The sequence below is a fragment of the Plasmodium relictum genome (assembly GCF_900005765.1).
Source record: "Plasmodium relictum strain SGS1 genome assembly, chromosome: 14".
Lineage (NCBI taxonomy): Eukaryota > Apicomplexa > Aconoidasida > Haemosporida > Plasmodiidae > Plasmodium > Plasmodium relictum.
Genome location: NC_041692.1, coordinates 1,626,277 through 1,646,438, shown reverse-complemented (window position 1 = coordinate 1,646,438; position 20,162 = coordinate 1,626,277). Strand labels below are relative to the sequence as shown.

General features: G+C 18.4%; 4 protein-coding genes across 4 annotated transcripts; 1 reads left to right on the top strand and 3 right to left on the bottom strand.

Moving 5' to 3' along the window:
• Window positions 1-1,656: 1,656 nt before the first annotated feature.
• MIF (macrophage migration inhibitory factor, putative) lies at window positions 1,657-2,191 on the bottom strand (the record flags this gene model as incomplete). Its single annotated transcript, XM_028679530.1, has 2 exons — window positions 1,657-1,928; window positions 2,113-2,191. The coding sequence occupies 2 exons, from the start codon at window positions 2,189-2,191 to the stop codon at window positions 1,657-1,659; spliced, it is 351 nt and encodes a 116-aa protein (XP_028535235.1).
• An 819-nt stretch (window positions 2,192-3,010) lies between these two features.
• Window positions 3,011-5,422, bottom strand: PRELSG_1444800 (conserved Plasmodium protein, unknown function; the record flags this gene model as incomplete). Its single annotated transcript, XM_028679529.1, has 1 exon — window positions 3,011-5,422. The coding sequence occupies one exon, from the start codon at window positions 5,420-5,422 to the stop codon at window positions 3,011-3,013; it is 2,412 nt and encodes an 803-aa protein (XP_028535234.1).
• Window positions 5,423-9,053: 3,631 nt separating this feature from the next.
• Window positions 9,054-14,921, top strand: MRP2 (ABC transporter C family member 2, putative; the record flags this gene model as incomplete). The annotated part of the gene is made up of 1 exon (XM_028679528.1): window positions 9,054-14,921. One exon carries the CDS (start codon window positions 9,054-9,056, stop codon window positions 14,919-14,921), a length of 5,868 nt encoding a protein of 1,955 aa, XP_028535233.1.
• Window positions 14,922-15,126: 205 nt separating this feature from the next.
• PRELSG_1444600 (conserved Plasmodium membrane protein, unknown function) lies at window positions 15,127-19,665 on the bottom strand (the record flags this gene model as incomplete). Its single annotated transcript, XM_028679527.1, has 1 exon — window positions 15,127-19,665. One exon carries the CDS (start codon window positions 19,663-19,665, stop codon window positions 15,127-15,129), a length of 4,539 nt encoding a protein of 1,512 aa, XP_028535232.1.
• Between the last annotated feature and the right edge of the window lie 497 nt (window positions 19,666-20,162).

Genomic DNA, 20,162 nt, shown 5'->3' with positions numbered 1-20,162 from the left:
ATAAAAAAAAAAAAAAAAAAGAATAAAATGAAACAAAATGGAATAAATAAAATAAAAAAAAAAAAAAAAGGAAAAAATTAAAAATGCAACTACAAATTTGTATTTTATTTTTTAAGGTACACTTATATATATATCAAATATGTTATTTTCTATTTCTATATTACGTAAAATTTACAATTTATATAATTTTTTTTTAGTATATTTATTTTTATTTTTTTTTTATTGAAGTTTTATTTTTTAAACATAAATTATTTATTATTTTATATATTAATTTTTCTCTTTTTTTTACATTTTTTAAAAATTTTATTTCTAGTTTTCTATAATTATTATAATTGTGTAGCTTTCACCATTATAATAAAATACTTCCTTTTTATTTATTGATTTTATTATTATTTTTTTTTATTTGAATCTTAAAACATTTAAATAAATAAAAACTAAGGTTTTAATTAAAAAAAAATATATAAACATTAAAAAAAAAAAAAAAAGCTAAAACTAAAGGTGTAAGTGAAATATGAGAAATAAGAATTAAAAAAATATTATTAAAAAGGAAATAAAGAATAATATTAAAAAAAATAATAATATTATTAACTAGTATAATAAATGATAAAAATAATAATAATAATATCTTATTTTATTATACATAGTATTTTTTTTTTTTGTGATAAATTCAAAATGTGTTCTTTTTGAATTTTATATCACAGATATATAAAATTACATAACATTATTTTTTATTTTGTAGATTATTTTTTTTTAGTGATAAGTAAATATGAATGAAAAATAAAGTAAGGTCATAATTACTAAATTTATATAGTTTTTATATAATAAAAATAGAAGTATTAATTCTATCTTTAATAATAAAAACATAACGTCTACTGATTGTATTACTGTAATATGGTTCTTTATAAGAAATTATAAAAGAAAAAAGTACACGATATTAATGAAGTAAATATGCTATCTTTTAATTCATAGATCTTTAGTATGATTTATTTTTAAAAAGTTATGAAAGTAAATAATAAACATAATTAAAAGAAAAATTTAAGAATTATTGTGAATTGCATATATTTTTATATGTTATAAATATATGTAAAATTGAATTTAATAAAAGAGAAAGAAAAATTTGACTACTTGAGAAATATTCATATATAGCTTATTTTTACTTTTAACTTCAAAAAAAGATGATTTCAATTATTTATTTAATTAATAAATTAAAATTGGTTACACTATTATTATGTTAATATTATAAAGCACTTAAAATTACTTAACAAAAAATTATGAATTCTCTTATAAAATTATTATTAAGATTTGTTTTAAATTGATAAATAAATAGTTAAATACTATGTATTCCTTTTAATTTCCTTTTATTTTATGTTATTTTTTATAGTTATAGTTTAACTTTTTTCATAAAAGTATTATTTATTTACTTAGATATGAAAAGTATAATTTAAATTTTATATTAATAAAAATATTTGTATTTTATAAATCTTTTTGTATAACTATTATTTACAGAATAAAATAATAAACGCTATAATAAAAACTTGATTAAATATTGTTGTGCGATAATTTCTTTATTAATATTATTATTAAAAAGATGTAAATATAAATATAGTTCTCATAAAAATATATGTATTTTAAATTAAAATAAAATTTAAAGGATGTTTATCCAAATAAAGATGAATTAAAGGCAAAATTTTGAGGAGAGCAGTCTCTAAATTCTACATAAACTCTTCTCGATTTAACTTTTAGAGTTGCTACAAGGATTTTTGTGATCTTATCAGCTAACGATGAATTGTTTGATTTATTAATTCCACCTATACTAGTTAATCTAACAAAACAAAATCCTTCATTACTTCCTCCAAATCTTAAATTCTTCTGATAATCGTAATTACTCATAATATAACTAATAGGCTTACTCAATACATTAGATATAGCTAGGTAAATAAAGGAAAAATGAATATAATTATTATTATATTTTTATAAAAAGTAACAAAAAAAAATAAAGTATTTAGTGTTATTATATTCTTTAGATAATTTCCAATATATAAAAAAATTTAAAAAATAAGATAATTATATTATTAAATATTCATGGGGAAAATTTTACTATTTTATTATTACCATTTTCCAATTGACTTAATGTATCTTCAACATTATCCTCAGGGATATTTATATTAGTAATTAATTCACAGCAAGGCATTTTGAAATTTAATTTAAAAATATATAAAAAATTAAATTATAAGTAAAAGAAAAAAAAGGGAATAAAATATACAAGCAAAAAAAAAAAAATCTTTTTAATTTTTGGAAATGAAAGAATGAAATTCTTATATACACTATTTATAATTTATATTATAATTTTTTAATTAAATACATTTAATTGGGAATAATAAAAAAAAAAAAAAAGGTGTGCGTAGTTATTTTTTGTTAAAATAATAAATATTTACTGTATGCTTAAAATATTATCATATAGATAATTTTTTACACAAGTTATAAATTGTGATAAACAAGAAAAAAAAAAATAAATAAAAATAAAATGAAATGAAACAAAGAATTTTAAAAAGTTATTTAGATTTTATCAAAAATGTATTAAAAAAAAAAAAAAATATAAAAAAAAGAAAGTATTAAATAAAGAATTAAAAATAAATATATTTGATGAAGCAGAAACATGTATGTGTTATAGTTAACATATTTTTAAGAATAAATTTATATTCTATTTTTAAAAATAATTATATATATATATATATATATATATATATATAATTTTTTTTTTCTATTTTATTATTACTCCATGCCTTCTTAATATATTATAATTTAAAAGGGAAGCAAAATAAAAATTAAAATAATATTTATAAAACTACACTAAAAATTTTTCTTAAAAATTTAAATGTATAAATAGTATATAATAATGTTATTTGTTACAATAGTAATACTTTATAGTTATTTAAAAAAAAACATAAAAAAAAAAAATAATAATTGAGTAAATAAAATCTATTATATATATATATATATATTGTATTTATTATGCAATGTCATAAGGCTTTTCATGGAACGAATGATATAAGTTTTCGTATGAATTACGAAAATTATTATTTTGTTTTTTTATTAGAAAAGATTCTGATGACTCTTTGTAAACATTATCGAATGTAGCTTTATAATGCCCTTTAATGAATAAGCATACTTTTTCTTTAAATGATACATAAAATTGATTTATTATATTTGTAAATGCAGACAAATAAACAAAAAATGTTATCAGCAGTAAAATTAAAAAAAAGCTAGTTGATAAATAATTGTAATCATTTGATTGATTATTTTTATCAGAATCATTATTATTCAAATCTAATTTGTTATCATTATATTCTTTAAATGTTTCATCTTTTAATTTTTCATCATTGGATTCATCTTCCTTTTCATTTTTGAATGATTTAAAAAAATTAAAAGATTTTCCCGTTATATTATTACTTGTATTGAGTTCTTTATTTCTCATAAAATTTTTTATTTTTTCACTATTATCTTTATCAAAAACATGAGTACTTAATTCTTCTTTTGATATATCAAGTAAGCTAAAATTTTTACTCTCTTTTGTATCATTTAACTTATTTTCCAGTCTAATATTTTTTGATTCCTTAATCCTCTTTTTGTTATCAGTGTATTTTTCTTGAAAAGTAAAATCTGAAAAAGTCGATGGATATTCTTCTAATTTTAAATTATATGTATCTATTTCTTCTAAGTAATCTTTATAATTTTGTCTTTTATTTAATACATTTCCATTTTTTTGAATACATCCACCATGAACATAATCAAAACTTAGTTTTTTACATTTTAGAATGCACTTTTCTAGATATTTAAAATCATTAACTGATAAAGCATTTTTATCAGAAAATTCTTCATTTTCATTGGATAACGATTTATAGCATTTATTTAAGCATACTTTAAATACTATTAAAGGATGGCAATCTACATTTTCTTCATATTCATGCTCTGAGTTCAAAAATGATAAATAATTTATATCATTACCATTTTGATTTAAATCATAATATTTCTTTAAAGAATTTAATTGAGTTTTCTGTGAATCATCCTTTTCTGTTTTTATTTCATCCGATTTCTTATATTCACTATCAGAATCATCTAATTTTAAATTCTTATCATCATGAATTTCATATTTGTTAAAAAATGATTTTTCTTTTTTTTTCTTTTCTTCTTCAGTTTCTTCTGAAATAACTCCATTGTAATTTGTATCTGCTTTTTTTTTTGTTTCTATATCATTACTATTTTTATTTTCTCTCTTCCAAAAGTTAAAAATGGAATGATTCTCTTTTTCTATTTTTTCTTCCATCTTGTTATCTTGATCATTTATATTACTTTGCATTGTTTCATCACCTTTTATATTTTCATTTGATGAAACTCTTTTTCTTTGCCACCAATATGTATTTTGTTCATTATTATTTTCCTTTTTATCTTCTTCTTTACTATGTGTTGTATTCCACGGTAATATTTTTCTATATTCTTGTTCAGTGGGACTTTCAGAGTCTAATTTTTTTTTTTCTTCATTTATATCTTTTTTAAAAAAAAGAAATCCTTGTTTCTGTGTTTTTTCTTGATCATTTTTTATTTCTTCCTTTTTTTCTTCTATGTTTTTATTTTCATTATTATTACTAAAAAAACCAAAAAGAAATTTTCTTTCTTTATTATTACTTAAATCTTTTTTATCCACTTCATCATTTTTCTCTTGTTCATTTTCTGTGTTTTTTCTGTCAAACCACCAGTGACTTTCATTTTCTTTAGTTGTGTTATTAGATGCATTTTCCTTTTTATCATCATTTCGAAAAATATTAAGAAAACTATTTTTTCCTTTTAATAATCCAGAATATTCTCCTTTATTTTGTTCTATATTTTTACTATCTGTTGAATAGAACCATGGATGTTTTTTTTCTTCATTTTTTTCTGTATCTATACTTTTTCTCTCTTCTATTTTTACTTCCTGATTTGAAACAAAATTAAATATTTTAGGAGAAAAAATACTATTATCCGTGCTTTCTTTCAATTTTTTTAATTGTTCACTACTTTTTTTATCAATTTCATGTAATTCTTCATTCGCAGATTTTTTAAATAAGTTACTCCAATAGCTAGAATTTTTTGATATATCTTCTTTCATTTCTTTCATATGATCACTAACATCCTTAATGTCTTTTTCTATCTCACTTTCTTTGTAAAATAATTTTTTAAGAGAACAAAATAATGATTGTAATATATTTGTTGGTAAGTTATTATCATCTTTATTATTCTTCAAACAATTTCCTACGAATGTATCGTAAAAAATGTCTTTATTTAAATTAGGAATATGTGATGTGCTTTTAAAAGAATCATCGTTTTTAAAACAGAATATATCTTCCGTTAAAAGTATAATAAATAAAATATGATATTGTAATTTCATTTTAGGATACGTAAAAAAAGAAAAAAAAAAAAAAAAGAAAAGACTTAATTACTATATTTCAATATAAAACTTAAAAATTTCTATATTAATTTCATTTTAACTGATAAAAAGAAAAAATACAAATGTTTTCAATGAAGATAGAAAATTTATTTTCTAAATAAAAAAAAAGGAAAAAAAAATGTATCTATATAATTCTAACATTGCAATTAGAAATAATATTAAATTTTATATAAAAAAATAAAAAATAAATAAAAAATAAAATTAACAATGCTAATAAAAACAAAGATACTAATAAAAATAATAATAATAATAATTGAAATAGGAATAACAAAAACAAATTGAAAAAAAGTTAAAAAGAAATAAAAATCTCAATACCTATAAAATTTATACCTAAAAATAAAGAGCATTATGTTGAAATATATAAAATAAATAAAAAGTTTGTGTGTAAGATAAAACTATTACTTTTTATAATATTTTTACTCTTTTTAAAGAAAATATAACAAAATTTATAAAATTTTAAAAACTCTATATTTTTCTTTTTTTAATGTATTATACTTACATTTTAATTTTAATTTTCATTGTTATTTTATTTTAATTTATTTTCATTATATTTAATTTTTGTTTGTAATTATTTATTTTGTTTTTCTATTCGATAATTAAAAAACCTTTGAGAAATTTCTAGTAATAATCATTTGTATTTTAAACTAAATCAAAATAAGGAAAAAAAAAATTGGGAAAACAATAGTTCTATAACAAATTATATTTGTAATTTAGGATAAATTAAATAGAGAGGGGTGAGAGGTGAAGGAAAAGAAATAAAAAAAAAAAAAAGAATAGAATAATATTAACAATACAAATATATTTTAATTTAAAAATATTGTGCACTAAATTTTTTATTTTAAAAATTTTTTGCATAAAAAAAAAAAAATTACAGTGGAAGTTCATTTTTTCATTTAATATTTTTTTTAATAGTTTAAATAGTATTCATATATTTTGAAAAATTAATAACATTCTAATTTCTTATAATTAAAAAAAAAAAAAAAATATATATATATAACTTCTTGTAAAAAATAAAAAAAATAAATAAAAATAAGTTATTTTTTTTAAATTTAATTTGGAAAATAAAAATAAGTGCGTAGTTATTTTATTTTATTTTTACTCTTTTCTTGCATGTGTGTGTATTGTAATTACTTTTATTCTCAAGTTTGCAATTAAGTTCTATAAATATTTTTTACATATATTGAATAATTGTGTGTAAAAAATCATGTACTTATTTTTATATTTTTTTGTTAAAAAAAACAAAAAGTAAAAATAAAAAAAATAAAATAACAATATTTATTTTTATAAGTAAAAATGAAAAAGGACATGAAAAAAATAATATTCTAAATGCATAATAAAAGTTATTAGTATTTTTAATTTAAATACATGTGGTTAAGAAAAAAATTCTGAAAAATAAACTATAGTTTTTTTTTTTTTTTAATAATATATATTATTTCTTATATACTCTTAATCGTACACATAATTAATGTAAAGAAAAAATATTACAATAAATATTGATATCAAAATACAACGTTCACTTTCTCACGTGATACATTTATAAATTCATTCCTCTAATAAAAATTATTAAAATAAATAAATATTAATTATAATCGGTTTCTTTTATATTATTATATATATATATAAAACATATAAATATTTTTTCTTATGTCATTATTATGAAACATGTATGTACAAAAAAAAAAAAAAAAATGAAACTTCAAACTTAAATGGCCTACCTTGCACCACTACATGTATCATATAAGCATTATGAAAAAAAAAAAAATAAAATATAAAGAATATAAAGATGTTAGAAAAAAAAAAAAAAAAAAAAAAGGGAAACTTTTGGTGTCGTAGTTAATAACAAAATTAATTTTTAAGATAAAATGTTAGTTTATAAGAAATATATATTCTCTTTAATAAAAGTTGACTTTTTTCTATTATATTATTATGAAATATGAACAAAGAAATAAAGGAAAAAAATAGAAAAAAAAAAAATACATTTGTTGAAATTAATATTAATAAAATAATTATAATAAATAATAAATAATTATAAATATAAATTATTTCGTAATATATATATTAATAAAAAATAAAAGGGGAACGCATGCAAGAATGTCTTTTATAAAATACGCATTTGAAATGAAAAAAAATAATATTTAAATTATTAAAATATGAAATATATAAAAATTAATAATATAAAAATATAGTCTCTTTAAAAACATAATTTTAAAATAAATGTATCATACAAAAATTTAAATAATAAAGTAATAATTTTTTTTTTAATCCAAATCTTTTTTATTATTATAAAAATAAATTTAAATGTAGAATAAAGAACCATTTAATAATTGGGTTCATATATATTGTTTTAAAATGGATTAATTTATAATTTTAAAAAATAAAATTGTTAATATTATATTTATTTGTATAATAAGTATATATATTTATTTTGTAAATTAATAAAAAATGAAACAAATAAAAGAAATGAACTAATAAATGAAATACTGAAAAATTAATAAATGACATTTTTAGATTAAATGTATTTGCATGACTAATACGAAACTGTATTATTGCATATGAAATTAAGTGTATTAACGAAATAAATTAGTGATTTAAGTTTTTATTGTATAAAAATAATTTTTTTTTTATAATGATGTGATTTAAAATTTTGGGATCTTTATCTATTTTTCTCAATTACTATTATTTTATTGTTGTAGTTCTTTAATAAATCTTTTATTTTAAAATTTAAATTTTGTATTCATTATATTTTGAAGCATAATAGTTCATTTTTGCTTTTATATAGTCCTAGTAAACATGATGTTTTAAAGAATATTTAATTTCATAATTTATGTATTTTTGTTTTTTTGCATTTATTAAATAAAGGACGACGTTTTAATACAAGATTTTATTTATTTTATTTTAAAATTTGCTAATTACGCTTTGAATTTTTTGCTTTATTTTAATTTTATTTTATTTTAAGGAAATCTAGTTTTAATTCTTTGATTCTTGCATTATCCTTACAACTGCCATTATTTTAGAGAAAACTATTTCAATTTTTTTTTTTATTTTAATAATCTTATATTTTTAAAGTGATGTTTCATTTCTTTATTGATGAATTATTTGTATACTTATATAATATTTAATACTTCTATATAGGATTTATATTTTAATGTATTTTCTTATCTCATATACTTGTTTTTAATATTTTATATTTTAATAAATATTACTTGGTTCTTAAGTATTTTTAATATTTATTTCTTGGTGAATATTCGTTAATGCCCTTACGTTATTTAAATTTGATAATTATATCTTAATGATTATTAAGTTTTATTTTTAATATTTATATGTTTTGAGGTATTTAATATAAGGAATACACTAATTTTTAAATACTTTTTAAATGATTTTACTTTAATAAATACTAGTTCTATGCCATATTTTTTAATAATAATGATACTATATAAACGTATTTAGTTGTTTATTTATATATATTGTTTATAACTTTTGTATTTTCTCCTCTTAACTTACATATTATTTTATTATAAATAAAAGAAAGTAATATAAGATAAAGAATACATAACAAATTACACATTAGCAAATGGTCTTAAACAAGAAAAAAACAAAAGATTGCAATACGAAAAATGAAGGGTGTCTAATGAAAAATATATCATGGTTAGATTTTATAACTTTTAATTGGATAACAAAATTGCTAGATAATCTTAAAAGAGAAGATTTTAAATTACCAGATATAGAAGAAAATAGTAGTATAGAATATTATACGTATAAATTAGGAGAGAATTTAAGAAATGTAAGTATAAAAAAGTCAGGTTTATTTAATAATTTTTATAAAAAAGGTAATTCTTATACATATGTAAAATATCCTCTTAAATCAAAAGGAACAAGGAACAAAGAATATTATATACATTATAATAACATTTATTGGTCATTATTAAAGACATTTAAAGTTCCTTTAATTACAGTCTCTATATTTCTTATTTTGCACACTTTATTTTTAATTTTTGTTGCATTGTGTGTAGAAAAATATGTACTGATAATAAAAGGTCATATTACTTTATCAAATCCGTTTTTTAGTTTTTCAAAATTATTATATGGTATTGCTGTAATTGTTGTATTTTTCCTTGGCCAACTTTTTGATGCGGTATTGTGTTATTATAACTATAAACTACGAGTGGACATGGAAGTAACTGTTATGTATTTTCTTTATAAAATTAATTTAAGTAATTACAACAATAATTTGATGGACCCCTATACATGTATGAATAGAGATGATGATGAGTATGATGATGAAAAGACAAACATAAGTTATTGCAAAATACAAAATGAAAATTTAAATAAAGAAGAAAAAAGTGTGTATGCGGATAATTATTGCACAGATACTTTATATAACAATTGTTCCAACTACAAAAAGGATAAAATTGATTCACATAAGGATTTATATTTAAATACAAAGGATTATTATTCTATTTGTTTTAATAATGAAATTTATGTAAGTGATCAACATAAATATAATAATGACTTTGCCAAATTTGCATGCAGTGCAAGAACTTCTAATGGAGAAGATGATAAAATAAATGAAGTAAACAAAGAAATTACAAATAATAATTTTAAAGAAGTTAAAAGTTCTCACGTAAATGAAGAAGAAAAAGAAGAAGAAAACATAAATTCAAAAAAAGAAAAAGCAATTGATATAGAAAAAGATAATTTAGATGAAAAAAAGGTGCTATATTTAAATAATAATGATTTGTATCAAAAAAAAAGTGACAATTACAATGTATTAATAACAGATAAAAAAAATTCTAAAAAAAGTGAAGATAAATTATCATGTGAAAATGATGCAAAGTTATTAGAAAAAAAAAAAAAATATAAGAAAAAAAAAAATGAAAAAGATGTATTCGATTTAAATATTTATAATATTATGTTTGTTGATACTCCATATTTGATATTTTTTCTAAGTTCTTTGATTGATTTATGCAATATGCTAATTAAGTTCATCATATCTTTTTATATTTTTTATTTAAAAATGGGAGGTAATGCAATATTAAATGGAGTATTATTGATATTTTTTTTTCATGGGACTATGCTCTTATTTGAATTTATATCGAGTTTATTTAAAAAAAAATACTTAAAATATAGAGATACAAGAATTGGTAATATGCACCATGTATTAAAAGAATATAAATTAATGAAAATTTTTAATTGGGAATCTATTGCTTTTGATTATGTGGATTATTTTAGAAAAAAAGAAATGAAAATATGCAAAATTCGAATTTATCTTAGTTCTTTAAGTCATTATTTAAATACTATTTCTAGCAGTGTTATCGAGGTGGTAATATTCTTTTTATTTATTAAAAGTGAATTAGAAAATAACAAAACAGTCAATTTTAGTTCTATTATTACTCCCCTTTTTGTATATAAAACACTAATTTCAGATGTCTCTAATCTTCCCAATATAATGAATAATTTAATAGAGGGTGTTATAAATGTTAAACGTATAAATAAATATATTTATTATTATTTGTATTATAATGATATAAATAATTATTTTAAACATTTCTCAAGTAATAATAATAGTACTACTAATTTATTTATTGATAATTTGCAAAAAAATGAAGCAACAAATGGCTCGCATTATAGTAGAAGTTATGATAAAGAAAAAAAAAATATTTTAAGGAATTTTCTTAGGTTTTTTTATTTTAACAGAAGTAAAAAAAGATATGCTATGGATAATGAAGCATTAAATAATTTAAATTATGATTCAAATAGTATTAAAAAAGTTAAATATTCTAGTGATTTAGTAAATCGCACAGATTATTATAGTAGTATATATCTAGAAAAAAAGAGTATTAATAGAACAAAGAAGAAAGAAGATAATGTTATAATAAAATTAGAAAATTGCTATTTCACTCCTATTAAAAAAGGTGATAACATGAATGATGATTTTATTTTGAAAAATATAAACTTTAATTTAAAAAATAACACCTTGTCTATAATTATAGGAAATGTTGGTTCAGGAAAAACAGTATTTTTTCAATCTCTTTTAGGAGATTTTAAATTAGCATACGGTAATTTCTACATTAAAAATTTTTTACATAACATGCCAATTTTGTATATACCTCAATATAATTGGATATCAATAGGAACTGTTAGATCGATGATCTTATTTGGAAATAAATATGATGCATCCATTTATCATTATGTAATTTTACAAAGTGAATTATTAAATGACATAATATCATTTAAAAATAAAGACATGAGATATGTTAATGATGAACATAATTTAAGTAAAGGACAGAAGGCAAGAATTTGTTTAGCACGAGCTTTGTATCATCATTATATACATATGAAAGAATTAAGTAGTAATTATGAAAAAGAAGTAAATGAAAATAAAAAATTTAAAAAAATCATGAATTCAGAAAATATTTATCAATTAAATGCAAAAAGTTTGGGAAATCAAACTACTGAAAATAGTTCATTTGTTTGCAATGAAGATCAGGTTAATAAGAAGGATAATCAAAAGAATAATTCTGAACAAATTAATTATTTAAATGATAGTAATAACACAAATATTTTGCAGAATAGTTTAAATATTTCAAATAATAATTGTAATCTTAGAAGTACACATAATTTATATTACAACGATAATAGCAATAATAATTCATGTAATAAAGAAGAAGACATATTTAATAACAGTTATGTTAAAACTAGCTTAAAAAATGAGAATATATCCTATTTGTATTTAATAGATGATGTTTTTACTGGTCTTGATCCTTGTATTTCTAAAAATATATTCTATAACTTATTTTGCCACAAAGAAAAAATAGAATGTTTTAAAGACAACAGCAGTTTTATTATATCAATGAATGAAAATATATTTGATAGTTTTATGACAGATGATATTCTTAATAATCTTCAATATAATGTAAATATATATAAAATAGAAAACAATATTTTGAATTATGAAGGAGAACTCTCAGATTATATAAAAAAGAACAATATACATATAAAAACGGAAGTTAATTCAAATAAAAAAAAATTAAGTATAAATGAAGCAAAACTAAAATTATGTATTGACGAAGAGGGGTGTTGTAAAAAACAAAGTGATATGAGATATAATAAATTTATGTTGTTAAAACAACTAAAAACTATGCATTCTTTTAAAGTAAGCAAAAGTAATTCTTTTACACAACATAGCAGGAAAGAAACAATTGACACTCAGAAATTTTTAGAAAGTGAAATTGTGATTAAAGACAATAAGAATGCCAATGATCATTCTATTGAAATTCCTATGAAAAAAGACAATTTTAAGGAAATGTGTGAAGAGAAAAATGAGAATTATTCAAATGAATTTGAAAAAATTAATAAAGTTTTATCATCAAAATTAAAACATGATTATATACTTGACACTTCTAGTGACAATGAAGATGAATCAAAATTTAAAGGAAATATAAAATTAGAAACCTTTACTTGGTATTTAGGTAAAGTTGGATTCCCCTTGATAGTAGTAATAATTTTTTTTATGTTTATATCTATATTTACTGAAGAAATAAAAAATCTCATATTATTTATGGCTAGTACGATATTGAAAACTGGAGATAAAAGTGATCATGAAGCTTTAAATAAACAAATGACATATTTAAAATATTTTGTATTGTTACCTTCTATATCTTTAGTAGCTACTCTAATATGTTTTATGCTCATTGCTTATGGTGCTATTCTATCAGCAGTAAAAGTACACACAGAAGTATTATCTAATATTTTATATGCACCAATACATGTATTTTATAGTAATAATCTGGGTAATATAATAAATAGATTTATTACTGATATTAATGTATTAGATAATGGAATTTTAAAAAGAATATATAAAACATTTTATACTTTCTTCCGATTTATTTTTACTACTTTCTTATTAATTTATATGATAAAATATACTCTATGGGTTTTTCCTTTTATTATGTTAATAATATATTTTGTCGTTTTTAAAAGATATTCTAAAGGATGTAAAGAGGCACAAAGAGGTTATTTAAGTTCTCATTCACCTCTTTGTAACATGTACAGCAACACTATATTGGGAAAGAATGTAATTAATTTATATAAAAAGAATGATTACTTTTTAAATTTATATAAGCATCGAACATGTGTATTTAGGAATTATACTATTTTTAAGTGGTCCATAACAATATGGGCATCTTTATATGTTCAACTCATTGTTTCACTTTTAACTTTATTTTATATTATATATCCTCATATATTTTTTAAGAAAGATCATAATATAAATGAAGGAAATTTTGAGAAAAATGCAAGTATTATTGGTTATTGTATAACCTTTTCTTGTAATCTTGGTAGTATAATAAAATGTTTATTATATGATTATACACATGTTGAAAAAGAAATGTGCAGTACACAAAGGTTAGAAGAATGTTCAAAAATAATTAATGAAGAAAATTCTTCAGAAGGAGCAAATATAAAAATACCTTCAAAATTTAACAAACAAAAAAAGTCTCAGAAGAACAAGAATTCTTCAGATTTAACAAAAAAATTATCTACTATACCTACTATAAATGACAATACTTCCGTAATTGATGAATCAAATCAAAAATATGGAATTCATTTTGAAAATGTTTTTGTTAGCTATAAGAAAAAGATTTACTTAGATAAAAAAAATAATATTTATAATTATGTAAATGAAAAATCTTGTTTAAAAAATATTAATATTTATGCGTTAAAAAATCAAAAAATTGGTATAGTAGGAAAATCAGGTTCAGGTAAGAGTACAATGATATTATCTATTCTAGGTTTAATTCCCACTACTAGAGGGAAAATAACAATTGAAGGAAAAAATATTAAAGAATTAGATATGGAACAAAAAAAAAATATTATTGGTGTTTTACCTCAATCATCCTTTGTTTTTTTCAACTGGAATGTTAGAACTTTTATTGATCCTTATAAAAATTTTAGTGATGAAGAAATTGTTGACGCTTTTAAATTAATTGGTATAAATTTAAGTTTTAAAGATTTGGATAAATATATATATAAACAAAGGAAAAAAAAAAAGCATAACGGATTGAAAAAAAAGAAAACTATCAATTTAAATAATTTCATTACCTTAACAGATGATTGCATACGATATTTATCTGTAGTTCGACTATTTTTAAATAGACATAAATATAGATTAATATTAATTGATGAAATTCCCGTTTTGAATTCTAACAATAATAATATGAAATTGAATAAATTTTTTACTAAAGATTTAAAATCATTCGATTACATTATAAGAAATTACTTTCAAAATACTACTGTTTTAATCATTGCACATGATGCGAATACTTTATCGTGTTGTGATTTTATTTATGTTATAAGAAAAGGAGAAGTAGTTTATAGGTGTCGTAATAAAGATATAAAAACACAAGCAGAATTGGCAAATATACTTGAACAGAACAATTAAAACTATATATATTTATTTACCGCAGATAAAAAAAAAAAAAAAAGAATTATATTTTTTAAAAAAATAAATTTTTTTAATTTTAATGATTTATATATATCTATTTTTACTTTATTTTACAATTTTTTTTTGATGCATGCCATTTTAACAATATATGATAGTAATGTCGTCTATTTCTATGAAATTTAAAAAAAAAAAAAAAAAAAAATTACGTCTTTTTTTCTGACCCCAATTTATATGAAACTTCTAGTATTCTTTTAATTTTGTTTTCAAATTTTATAATTTCTTTTGAAAATTCGTTTTCATAATTAGGAATTTCAGATAAAATTACTATAACAGAAGGTATAAAAGATGGAAAGAAATAAAAATATTGAAGCATTATGGGTATCATTAAAATAATTAATTTATCTACATATGCCTTAGTATGTGTTTGTAAGCATTTTGTAAAATATATAGAAACATTCTGAATGTAATTAGAAGTATTCATCAACTTATTGTTTGCATTAATAATTAAATAAAAAACAACCATTTGTAAATAAAATATGGTTTTATCAATTATATTATAGGGTTCTAATGTATATTCCTTTTTCTTTATATGAATATGTTCATAATATTTTAAGTTATCTTCTAAGTTGAAATTTTCATTTACTATTGCCATTATATTATTGTTTAAGTAATAAAATATATTTGCAAAAATGGTTGGGGTTATATAAAAAGATAAATAAAATGCACTTTTTTCATTAAAACCTGATTCACATAAACTATTTAAGCAATTTAAACTGAATGTTTTTACCAATATATCCATTTTTTTTAAGAAGAAATTTAAATCCTGAAAAATTAAGTTATTACAGCTATCTGATTTTATCGGGGGGTTTTCTTCTTGTATCTCATCTTTTTTTAAATTTTCCTTTTTGATGTTAAGTAAAAATTGTGCAACTGCTGTTTCTTGAAGAGAGGTTATATCTTCAACATTTATAGGCAGAAAATCCTCTGGTGAAAGTTTTGGAGGTATTAATGATAAATAATAATATAGTTTCATAAAGATAAAAGAAAGCAAACTATCTAAACAGTCATATTGAACTAATAATTCACAAAATCTTTTAGAACAATTTAAAAAAAAATTCAAAGGATTTTGAAAAATAGATATATAATAAGAAGATACTTGCTCATCAAAAATACTTCGAATAACATCAATGAAATTATTTTCAAAAAAAGGTTCTTGTTTTTTTAAAAAATAAATATTAATAAAAGTGGTAATTAATAGGCAATTTTTCAATACATTGCTTTTAAAAATTTTATTTAAGTAACATATATCTATATTTCTATAATTTTCTGAAAAAAATAACATTTTAATAGCATATGTACCATTTATAATTTGCTCATATACGTTCATTATTTCCAAATTATATTTATCTAATTCATTGTAATTTTTTTCTTTATTATTTTCTAACATACTTTCCTTATTATTGGATGTTCCATAGTTTTCGTTATTCATTTCCTTATTAAAAAATTCTCTTTCAAAATTTTCTTTCTTTTGTTTTTCTTTATTAAAGCAGTTTAATAAAACATTGGTTTTATTAATTGTAAAATTAAAATCTAAGTCATCTTGGAAATGTTCTATTACAATTTCTGGTAGCAAATTTTGAACACATTCATAAAATTTTTGAAAAAAAAAACAACTTAATTGACTATTTCTAATAGAAAAATTCAAGCAACTCCCCCAAGGTAGAATGTGTAAAATAATTAAATAATTAATTTCTCTATATCTATAATTGTGTGATAAATGCAATTTAGCTATGGCATACATTAATAAGGTATAGAAATAACAATTTATATGGCCATTATTATTTTCAATAAATTTTAAAATGATAGAAGTAATATAATTGGAATATGATTCATCCAATATTTTCTGCTTAATCATCAATCTAGAAATGTTTTCTTTTTGTTTCGTATTTAAAAACATTTCCTCTAATTTTTTATTATTTTGATTCTGATAATAATAATTTTCTATATTATTTAATCTATTGGATGGCAAAGTATTTTTCTGTTTATTGCATATTAAATAATTGCTACTACAATTCTCAAAGAAAGTTTCGTTTTTTTTATTTTTATTGTAATTAAAAATAATCCGATTGCTGAAATTTTCAAATAAACTTGTTTTTTCCTCTTTACTACTATTCCCTTTTTTCTGTTTTTTTTTAACAGCATAAAATGAATCGTTAATAATTTTTTTTGTGCTTGAAGAATAATTAAAAAATAAAAGGAATGCTTGTATAAATTCATAATTTAAAAAAGATAATATATATGAGTTATTTTTCTTATTATATTTTTCAACAAATTTTACGTAAACATCTATTAAATTAAAATAAAAAGAAAAAATATAAAACTTTTTGTTATAGTCTTCTATATTTTCTACTTCATTTGAATAATAGATATATGAAGATATAATAAAAATTAATTCGAATATATAAAAAGCAATTCGCAAACACATATTGCTAAAATAATTATTAATACTTTTTTTAACATCGTGAATTGGCTTGGATAAATATTTAAAAATCTCTTTAAATATATTTTTTAAAATATTCAATGGGAGTTTGATTATCTCTTTGGAAATATTCATAGACAAAAAGCACAAAATATCTAATATTCTGTTTTCATTAGATGCATATTCTACAATTTCTTTTCTTAATGAATTTATTTTTAAAAAATATTCTTCTTTCATCTTATCTTCATAAAACTGAACACAAAAATTTATTTCGAAACTATTTTTTTTTACATGATTTAATTCTTTTATACTCATGAAAGTGTATATAGATTCATAGTTTATTTTTAAAAAAGTTGAAATAGTTAAATAAAAGAGAACATTTTTTTTTTTATATTTAAAGAAATTTAAAATTTGAAAAAAATAATTATTTTCAATTAAATTTAATAAATAATAACTCCATATGTCATTTATATTAATAATATTCATATGCAATAAAATAGATATAATATTAATATAATTGCTTTTTATAATATCATCATTTATATTAGTTGATAAATAATTAGATGAATAACTAACATCACTGTATACACTGTAATTATACATATATATGTTTTCAATTTTTTCAAAAAAGTCATATTTTATGAAATATTCTTTTTTATTATTAATATTATTATAACAACATATATATATGTATTTTAATATGTAACCAAAGTTATAAAAATTCTTTTTTTTTAAGTAAAAATTTATTAATTCATCGTTATTTTTCAAATAATTAGAAATGTATTTGTAAATATTCTTTTTATAATTATTATTTTCTATCATTTCTTTTTTTTTTTCTCTGTAACTCATATTACTATTTTTAGTGTTATTGTTATTATTATTACTTTTATTATTATCATTAATGTTATTATTACTGTTACTATTGCTATTGATGTTATCAATATTATTACTATCACTTTGGTTATAATTTAATTCATTATTTTTCTTTTCAATTAAATCATTATATATAGTATCTTCTATTTTAAGGAATAAATTCTCATCATTTTTCTTGAGTAAATCAGATAAAACGTTCCATTTTATTAAACATAATAAAATTAATTTTAATTTAACATAATTATCACAATTACTGTTATTAATGAAATATAAAAACATATAAATATCAAATAAAATAGTTTGCTCATTTTTGAGAAAGTTTTTTATTTTCTGTATATTATAATTAAAAATTGATGAACCATTTATACATAAATCCTGAATTGATAAATAAACAAAAAAAGAAAATTCAAATAAATTATTTTCTTCTTTATAAGATATATAGTCATTTTCCCATTTATCTGAACTAATACTAATTAAATGATTATGTAGAAATATTAAAATAAAATTTACAAAATTATGAATAGTGTTACTGTCACTTATATTTAGTAAAAATATTCTTAAACATTTAAAATCGTTAATTACTTTGTTAAATTTTTTTTTTATGAATTTTATTATTTTTAGTTCAGTTAGAATTTGTTTATTATTAATTATATTTTTTCTTACTTTCTTTAAATTTTTATAGATCAAATAATAAAAAAATAATATATCTTTATTTTTCATATATATAGTATATAAAATATAAATCATATATTGTAAAAAACATTCGTTAATATTTAAAATAGATGATTCTACTTTATCCTTGACTAAATTAGAAATATATGTGTTATAAATAAGTGGATGAATAATATTAAACAATATTTCAAATTCTTTATTTTCATTTATAAAAATTATGTTTGAAAAAATGATAAAATTTTTATTTATATATTCATTGCATATAGAAGTTCCATTTTCATTGTCTTTACAATGTCTTATGTTAAAAGTTTTCTCAACTTCTTCAATATTTTTTTTTTTTAAGATATTTGAATTGTGATGAATTACATGATATAATTGAATAAGGAAAACTTCTACTATTGTTGCATTACATGTTTTATTTCCAATGATCTTTTTGCTTATTAACTCTTTATATTCATCATCATTTAATTTATGTGATATATTTATTAAAAAATTACAAATATATTTAAAATTAACAAATACGAAATCATTAAACTTATTAAAATACTCTTTTTCATTAGTTATACTTTTCCATATTTTTGTTATATACTTATTTTTTCCTTTGTATAAATTATTATATCTTAAAAAACAAAAAAAATACTTTTCTAATTTTTTTATTTTTACATTTTTAACTATAACTTCAAATTTTCTATTCTCAATTAATTCAATTATATCCATTATTTTTTTTTTCTTTTACTTTTTGTATGAGTTCTTTTAAAGTTTCATTAGTAAATATTTTAAATGTTATTAAACATTATTCTTTCCTTTAACATTCTTAAGAAAATTATTTTAAATATATTACAGTAATGAGAAATATATTTTCTTTAAAAAAAAAAAGAAAAACATTATTATTATAATTTATGAAATAATACAAATTTTGAGAAAATTTGAAATAAAAAAAAAAAAAAATTTACAAAAATGAAATAATGAAATACATGTATAGAAAATGTTTATTATTTACTTCATTACATTTATAAAATATATTTTTAAATTCTGATTTTTGTAATTTGTAAATAATTCTCCTTTATAATATTTTATTTTATTATATTTAATTATAATGTAACTTTATTTTATTTTAAGAATAATGTTAACTAGAATTTGTCAGTATATTTGATTCAATATATTCTTTTTTATTTATAATATATCTCTTTTTTTATTTTAATATAGAAACTTTT